This window comes from Sapajus apella, unplaced genomic scaffold, assembly GCF_009761245.1.
Source record: "Sapajus apella isolate SASKATOON/1434 unplaced genomic scaffold, GSC_monkey_1.0 scaffold51, whole genome shotgun sequence".
Taxonomy (NCBI): domain Eukaryota; kingdom Metazoa; phylum Chordata; class Mammalia; order Primates; family Cebidae; genus Sapajus; species Sapajus apella.
In genome coordinates this window covers 3324573-3333790 of record NW_022436991.1, presented here as the reverse complement: position 1 = coordinate 3333790, position 9218 = coordinate 3324573, and the positions used below count along the sequence as shown (strand labels likewise).

The window sequence follows — 9218 nt, the reverse complement described above, 5'->3', positions numbered from 1 at the left end:
GGAAAGGAAGGGAGGGGAAGAGAGGGAAAGGGAGGGGAGGGGAGGAGAGGGAAAAGAAGGTGAGGGGAGGGGAGGATAAGGGAGGGGAGGGGAGGGGAAGGAATGGAAGGGGAGGAGAGGGGAGGGGAAGGGAGGAGAGGGGAGGGGAGGGGAGGAGTGGGGAAAGGAAGGGAGGGGAAGAGAGGGAAAGGGAGGGGAGGGGAGGAGAGGGAAAAGAAGGTGAGGGGAGGGGAAGGGAAGGAAGGGGAGGAGAGGGGAGGGGAGGGGAGGAGAGGAGAGGGGAAGGGAGGGGAAGGAGAGAAAGAAACCATCAGGAGGCACGTGGCCACCCCTGCTGTGAGCCAGGCACCTTTTGAGTACTGAGCACAAGAGATTTCATTTGTCCTCAAAGGGCAATAGTGCCAGTTTCCAGATGGGGAAACTGAGGTCACAAAGATAAACGGCCCACCAAGGCCCTGTAACTAGAAAGGGATGGAGCCAGGTTTGAACCCAGGCAGTTTGCTTATGAGAAAAGGTTAGGGGTCAGGTTCAGCAGGTGAGGAGGAGCGTGGATGCTGTCTAAGGTTGCAGGCAGTTAGTCTAGACCAGGCAAGCTGGAACCCTGCTCGATTTTCAACATATTGGCTCCTTTAACACAATTGCTCTATGAATGGATATTCTGCATTTTTTATTTTGTTTTGTTTTGAGATGGAGTCACTCTGTTGCCCAGGCTGGAGTGTGGTGATGCAATCTTCGCCCGCTGCAACTGCTGCCTCACGGGTTCAAGCAATTCTCCTGCCTCCACCTCCCAAGCAGCCGGGGCTACAAACACCCACCACCGTGCCCAGCTAATTTTTGTATTTTTAGTACAGGTGGGGTTTGGCCATGTTGGCAAGGCTGGTCTCGAACTCCTGACCACTGGTCCCAGCCTCCCAAAATGTTGGGATTATAGGCATGAGTCACCTCGCCCAGGCAGTTGTTTTGTTATTTTTTATTAGCCCCATTTCACAGATGCAGAAACTAAGGCCATGGTAAGTGAATCAGTAGGTTCTAGGAGGTAAGCAACAGAGCGGGGATTTGACCTTCAACAGCCTGGCTCCAAATTTCATGCTCTTAAGTGCTTTGCCAAAGTGTCACAGTGCAGATTTCAAGGACAGGGGCTGGCAGAAGCTACCTTCAGGAGCTTGATGGCGAGCTCTGCCAGGCTCAGCGACCGGTGCTTCACGTGACTCCCCGTGGCCCCACAGTTCACAAAACTCAGCTCCTGCCCCAGCACCTTCATGCTCAGCTGGCATCGCAGAGGCTGCTGGACCCCACGCCTCTGGGTCACCTGCGGGAGAACCGAGACAGGTCACAAAGAACAGGGTCAGGATTAGCAAGGCGATACAGTTGGCTGCATCCCTACTCAAATCTCATCTTGAAGCTCCCACAATTCCCACATGCTGGGGGAGGGGCCCAAGGGAGGTGACTGAATCATGGGGGCGGGTCTTTCCCATACTGTTCCAGTGCCAGTGAATGGGGCTGTCACTCTGCACAAGTCCTCTCTTCCTTTGCCTGCTGTCATCCATGTAAGACGTGACTTCCCCTCCTTGCCCTCCACCGTGATTTTGAGGCCGCCCCAGGCAGTTGGAACTGTAAATCTATTTAATCTCTTTCTTTTGTCAATTGCCCAGTCTCAGGTATGTCTTTATCAGCACCGTGAAAATGAACTAAAACACAGGGCAAAGCGCCTGTACTTTGGGAGGGGGAAGGGGTGGCTGGTGAGCAAGGTCAAGAACTTGTGGGATCCAGATGAGGCTTGCAAAACTGGCTGCTAGAGCATGAACCAAATCCCAACCCCAGACGTGATTTCTCTGACTTGCACAGTAGTGCCCAACGCCGACAGAGTGCGTCTATGTTTTCATCAATGTTCTACTTTAGCGTGATTTTACATTTATGGAAAAGCTGAAAACTGGTTGGGCGTCGTAGCTCATGGCTCTATTCCCCGCACTTTGGGAGGGTGAGACAGGAGGACCGTGTGAGGCCAGGAGTTTAAAACGAGCCTGGATAGCATTTCGAGACCCTGTCTCTACAAAATAAAAAATAGTAATTAAAAATAATAGCCAGGTATGGCGGCACCCGCCTGTCCTCCCAGATGCTTGGGAAGCTGAGGTGGAGGATCACTTAAGCCCAGGAGTTCAAGGCTGCAGAGAACTACGATCGTGCCACGGCGCTCCAGCCTGGGCAACAGACAGAGCAAGACCCTGTCTCTGAAAACAAGGAAAACAAAGACAGTCTGCAAAGACGGTACAGAGTTCCCACGCACCCCTCCCCTGGTTTCTGCGTGGTCAGCATCCTCCGTCACCAGAATGCATGGTGCAAACTAACCAACCCGTGTCGATATGTTTCTAGTAACTACACCCCAGGGGCCATGTAGATTTCACCAGTTTTCCCACTAATGTCCTCTTTCCATCCCAAAATCCAATCTAGCAAACCCCACGGCATGTAGTTGCCATGTCTCCCTGGTCTCTGGTTTATGACAGTTTTTCAGTCTTTGATCGTTGTTCATGCCATGTACATTGTTTATAAGTTGAATTTGTAAATTGGGAAATTTTAAACAAAAGTGGAAGATCTTATATGAAACTCAGCTCTCTGGCTTCTCTATAAAGAAAAACACTGGGCGGCTCACCCTCCCCACAACAAGGGGCAACAAGAAGGCAGAGCTGAGCAGGGGCTGCCACTTTAGCTGAGCATGGGCTTCCTCTGTCTGCCACGGTCCCCACCACTCCCTATTGTCTCTGCAACACTGAGGCCAAGTGTCTGCTGCCATTCATCACTGTGCTCATGCAGAGTATTTCTCGGGGTGTGAGTCTCTAGGAAAAGTGAGGCAACAACAGAACAAGGGGATTGTGCGTTCTAAGAAAGCCTGTTTGCATCTAGCCCACCTCCCTCCTTCAAGCCTCTTGCCACCCGCAGCTCTAGTCCAAGATGCTTTTAACAGCAGGGATTACGGTCCTCTCAGGCCCTGGGTTTACACTTGGTGGTTAGGAAACATGTGGCCAAGTGAACCAATGCCCCAGCCATCCACCTTGGTCACTATGAGATGTACATGGCAATGACACTTTATAAAAGTAAAATGTAGCCAGTAATCTAAAAGTCCATTGATGGGAAAACGATTGTGTCAACTGAGGTCCCCACCCATAGAATGAATATTAACATACCTGTGTATGGCGAGCTTCTACTAAGAAAATACTCAAGAGATAATAATTACAGAAAAAGCAAGCTAAAGATACATACACCTTAAGACTAAGCAATTTCACTCCTTGGCCTCCTCCATATAGCATGGAACAGGTAAATACAAATATCTTTATGAAGAATTTTGTTGTGCTATTATCTTAGGGTTGAATCAGGGCCGAGATAGAGGCAGAGGCAGGTGAGATCTGGGGATCTCTTAGAGATCAGAATTTGTCTGAGAGACACAGAGCCTACAGTTCACCCAGAAACGGGGCTGTATCTAAGAGGACAGGGGCTAGAATTGGCGAGTCTGAAAGTTTTTTCAAGTGTATGTGTGAGGGCAAGGGTAGCTATAAAGCCATTCTCCTTCCTCCCCCTATACCTTCTCTAGCTCCCAAATAGAAGGGCAGGGACCCCTGAGAAGGGAACAGAGTCACAATTCCCCCAAGTTCATCTGATCCCCACAGAGCTTCCAGCAGACAATGAGCTGGGCATATGCCTCGGTGCTGCCTGACCCCTTCCCCAGCTCAGAGCTTCTTCTCTCCACCTATGCCCGACAGGTATGAATACATACATTCCCTAAGACCTAAGAGTCTTCATCACTGTCTCTAATAGCCAGCAACTCATGGATACACAAATTGTTGTACGGGCACACAACGGAATACGACACAGCTATGAAAATGAACAAATTATAAGTACACACTGCAGTATGGAGAAATCTCACCAATTTTAAACCAAAGAAGTCAGGCACAAAAAGGATTACAGGAGCAGCACTATTCACAGTCCCTGAACAGCAGAAACAACCCAAATGTCCATCAACGAATGAATGAATGAACACATGTGGCACATCTGGGCCATTTGAAATAGGAGTCGGCCTTAGGCAGGAATGGGGTACTGAGCTGTGCTGCAGTGTGGGTGAACTTCCAAAACACCAGGCTAAGAGAAAGAAGTCAGACACAAAGGTCACGTATTTTATGGTTCCATTTGTATGAAATATCCAAATTAGGTAAATCCAGAGAGACAGGAAGCATACCAGTGGCTGTGAGAGGCTAGGAGGAGGGGATGCTGGGGACCGATTCTTTCATGGGTATGGGGTTTCCTTTGCAGGTGATGAAAATGTTCTGGAACCAGACAGAGGTGCTGACGGCATGACACGGTGAATGTACTAAATACCACAGAATTGTTCATTTTTAATTTTTATTATTTTTTTTTATATGGAGTCTCACTCTGTCACCCAGGCTGGGGTGCAGTGACGCGATCTCGGCTCACTGCAACCTCTGCCTCGCAGATTCAAGTGATTCTCCTGCCTCAGCCTCACAAATAGCTGGGATTACAGGCATGCACCACCATGCCTAGTGATTTTTTTGTATTTTTAGTAGAGACGGGGTTTCCCCATGTTGACCAGGCTGGTCTCAAACTCCTGAGCTCAAGTTATCCACTCATCTTGGCCTCCCAAATTCGGGATTACAGACATTAGCCAGTATGCCCAGCCAACCGTTTGCTGTAAAATGCTTATTTTTACACATGAGAATTTTATCTCCTTTAAAAAAGAATACAGAGTGAATGATTCTATTTACATAATGTTTACGAAAGAAGCTGGATGTGACTTCTACTGGCAACCAGGTTGGATTGGATTCAACCTCCTACATGGAGCAGCTGCGGACCCAGATGGCCCAAGACACAGACATCAGGCACCCCAAGACGATGAACCCCAAGAGATGAAAAGGAGCGAGGTGAGCCCAGCTTCCTGCCCAGAGTGTCCACGCTGCGGTGCAGGGAGGGGAATGGAGGCCGAGTCGGGGGACTCGCTGCGCTGAGGAGCTGAGGGTCTGGGGAGACCCTGGCAGCTGGCTTCGCAGGGCAGGGTGGCAGAGAGGAGAGAGTGCACAGAGAGCATGCTCAGAGGTCTACACAAGGTCCTATGAGAATCTCTAGTGTCCCATCGGGCAAAAATTTCTGAGCTGTAACAGCCAAAGCACTATCCATCAAAGAAACTAGTAAACCTGACTTCATCAAAATTAAGACTTCCTGGTATTTTTTGAAAGACACCATTAAGAGAACAAAAAGACACACCACAGACTGGGAGAAAGTATTTCCGAGTTACAGATCTGATGAAGAACTTGTTTTTGGTCAGGTGTGGTGGGGTCACACCTGTAATCCCAGCACTTTGGAAGGCCGAGGCCAGAGGATCACTTGAGGCCAGGAGTTCAAGACCAGCCTGGGCAACAGAGTGAGACCCCATCTCTACAAAAAGAGAGAAAAACTTAGCTACGTGTGGTTGCACCACCTGTAGTCCCAGCTACTCAGGTGGCTGAGGCAGGAAGACCATTTGAGCCCAGGAGGTCAAGGTTGCAGTGAGGTATGATCACACCACTGCATTCCAGCCTGGATGACAGAACCAGACCCCAAGTCAAAAAAAGAAAAAACAACTTGTTTCTGGAATATAGAAAAAATTCTCAAAACTCAATAATAAGAAACAATTCAACAAAATAAGATGAGCGAAAGATTTCTTCGTACACTTCACCAAAGAAGATATACCATAGCATGTAAGCACGTGAAAAGATGATCAATGTCATCAGTCATTAGGGAAATGCAAATTAAAGCCATGAGCTACTACTACACCCTATTGGAATGGCTAAAATTAAAAAGTCTAACCATACCAAGTGCTGGTGAGGATGTGGAGAAACTGTAACTCACACACTGCCAGTGGGAATGCAAAAATAGTACAACCACTTGGGAGAACTGTTGAGCAGCTCTGGAAAAAACTAAACATATACCTGCCATATGATCCAGCCATACCTACTAATTATTCAAGAGAAACAAAAGCACATACCCAAAGACTTGTACATATATAATTCATAGCAGCTTTATTTTAAATAGCCAAACCCTGGAAACAACTATAAAGTCTACCAACAGATGAATGGAAAAACAAGCTGTGGTATATCTATACAATGGAATATCATTTAGCAATAAAAAGAAATAAACTACATTATACCCTACAATGTGGATGAGTCTCAGAAAAATTATACTGACTAAAAGAGGGCAAACAAAGAACATTATATGCTTTTCTAAAAAAGGACATGGTGGTCAGGTGCAGTGGCTCACACTTATAATCCCAGCACTTTGGAAGGCCAAGGCAGGAGGACTGCTTGAGCCCAGGGAGGTTGATACCAGCCCGGACAACATAGTGAGACCCTACCTCTACAACATTTTTTTTAAAAAAACTAGATAGGCATGACAGCACATGCCTATAGTCCCAGCTACTCTGGAAGCTGAGGTGGAAGGATTGCTTGAGCAGAGAGGCAGAGGTTGCAATGAGCCGAGATCACACCACTGTACTCCAGCCTGGGTGACACAGTAAGACTGTCCCAAGAAAAAAAAAAAAGGCATGTGTGATCTAGTTTACATAATATTCTAGAAAGTAAAAGACTCTACAGTGACAGAAAGCCTCTCACTAGTTTCTGGGGACAAGAAGCAGCAGAAGGAAGGGATTACTAAGGATCTGGAAGAGACTTTTGGGGTGACAGGTATGTTCATAAGCTTTACCATGGTGATGATTTCTTGAATATGTACATGGGTCAGAATGTATCCAGTTGTACACCTTAACCATGTACTACTGTTCACCGTGTGCCAATTAGACATCAACAAAGCTGATTTTTAAAAAGCAGAACTCATTGATGCTGCCCTAAGTCAGAAGAATGGTACCCCAGTTAAGGATGGGTATTAACAAGAGCGGGGGACAAGGCAGAGGCTGGGGGCTAAAGATGGTCTGCGTGCTGGTGACATGGGCATGTTGAGATGGTGGACGGGAGAGCTGTACACTTACAACTTAGGGTCTTTCCCGTGCACAGGATCGATTTTGATCAACACCTTTTCCAAATAAAGCCAACTATGAGCTGACTATTCAGATCTGGACCAGCCACTTAGTTCTGCAAGGAGTCGGCAGGGTCAGAATTCACAAATACCCAAGTTTCAGGTTCCAAAGCCCAAGAATGAAGCGGGGTGGGCCTGCCTGGTGGAGCAGGGTGTGTGTGGCCACCTCTCTTACCTTCTGCTGAAGGTCTCTCATCCTTCTAGCTCTGTCTCCTGGACACTTGGGACTGGCTGGCCGTGATGCAGGCCCAGGTTCCGGTCCTGGGGGCTTCTCTGCCTCGGCCTCTCTTCCGTCTTCCTGACCCCAGAATGACTTCCTGCCAAACAGCCTGCGAGCAATTTCCTCAGCATTTTCCAGCCGGAGCCCAAGCTAAGAAGAGAAGCCAGGGGCTCAGGAAGGAACAATTTAATCACAGGGGTGATGACAAGCTGTCAGACTGGGGATATGAATGACAGACCCAGAAGCCTTGAGCAGGGCACTGCAGGCTCCCTGGTGCCCACCTGGACTCAGGTTCAGGGACACAACCTTGGGAAATCCATCACTCTGTGTATCTACTTGGTACACACCACACGGGAAAAATTCTTGCTGACTCTTTTAGGCTTGGATCAAATGTCACCACCTCCAGGAAGCCCCCCTGAACTCTCATGTCACTTTCTTCCTACCTCCTCTGCCCTACACACAATATACTCAGACTGGAAAGTGTATCTCCCTCGCAAGATCCATGATAAGGGCAAGGACTCATGTCTCAATCACTAGATACCTGCCCAACTTGGCCTGGGGCGGTTCTCAAAATTTGATAGGTGGATAAATGGATCCTTCCTTCTGTCCCTCCTGCCTTCCACCTACCCTTCTGTCCTTCCCATCCATCCCCCCCCCTTTTTTTTTTTTTTTTTTTTTTTTGTTGTTGTTGAGATGGAGTCTCACTCTATCACCCAGGCTGGAGTGCAGTGGCACAATCACAGCTCACCGCAACCTCTGCTGCCCAGGCTCAAGCAATTCTCCTGCCTCAGTCTCCCTAGTAGCTGGGATTACAGGTGCCTACCGCCCTGCCCAGATAATTTTTTGTATTTTTTAAATAGAGACGGGGTTTCACTATCTTGGCCAGGCTGGTCTTGAACTTCTGACTTCGTGATCCACCTGCCTCAGCCTCCCAAAGTGCTGGGATTATAGGCGTCAGCCACCAAACCCAGCCACCTTCCATCTTTTCTATCCTTTGTCCTATCCGTCCTTAATTCCTCTTCATCCACCTGCTTTTCCTTTCTTATGGACACCTCCTCTTCCTTCCATCTATTCTTTCTTCCCTCTTTCCATCCAGACATCTCTGATGGTGTTTGCAGACAAGTCATCAGAGTCCAGCTCTTGGCAATGACTAGTGGGTGGATGGATGGATAATGGATGGATGTGTGACTCAGAGGATGGACTGATGGATGGATGTGGGTGGACATCGCTGGCTAGGTGGATGAAAGATGGCTGAGTGGGAGAACAGATGAATAGATGAGTAGGTGAGACAGTAGACAGAGATGGATGGGAAATTACATGGATGGCTGGTCAGACAGATGGAAGGGTCAGTATGTGCATGGATGTGTAGGTGGGTGGAAAGATGAATGAGTGAATGGATGGGTGGGTAGGTGGGTGACAGATGGGTGCTTTGGTAGATGGATGAATGAACAGATGGACGGATAGATAGGTAGGTGGATGAATGATAGGTGGGAAGATGGATGAGGGGTGGGTAGCTGGGTGGATGGATGATGGGTGCATAGATGGATGCATGATGGATGGATGGATAGATGGTGGGTGGGTGGGTGGGTGGATCAATGAGTGATGGGTGAATGAATGATGGGTGGGTGGATGGAGGATAGGTGCATGGGTGAATGGATGATGAGTGGGTGGGCAGATGGATGGATAGATGATGGATAGGTGGGTGGGTAAATGGGTAGATGGATGAGACAGATGAATGGGAGAGATGTGAGTGGATGGACAGATGAGCAGGTGAATGAATGAATGGATGGAAGGAGGGATGGAGGGAAGGAGGGAGGGAGGGATAGGGAGGGATGGAAGGACGGATGGAAGGAGGGATGGATGGAGGAATGGATGGAGGGATGGATGGGAGGGAGGGAGGGATGGATGGGAGGGAGGGTGGAGGGAAGGAGGG

At 48.4% G+C, this 9218-nt stretch overlaps 1 protein-coding gene across 1 annotated transcript in view; it reads right to left on the bottom strand.

The window, feature by feature from the left end:
• LOC116526419 overlaps window positions 1–9218 on the bottom strand; it is a 164070-nt gene that overhangs the window by 112455 nt on the left and 42397 nt on the right. Inside the window, exons 16-18 of the mRNA XM_032242701.1 lie at window positions 7524–7555; window positions 7241–7435; window positions 1154–1309 (exon numbers count right to left, since the gene is read on the bottom strand). Of these exons, the coding sequence (XP_032098592.1) occupies window positions 1154–1309; window positions 7241–7435; window positions 7524–7555 (383 nt within the window). The remainder of the gene's footprint in view (window positions 1–1153; window positions 1310–7240; window positions 7436–7523; window positions 7556–9218) is intronic.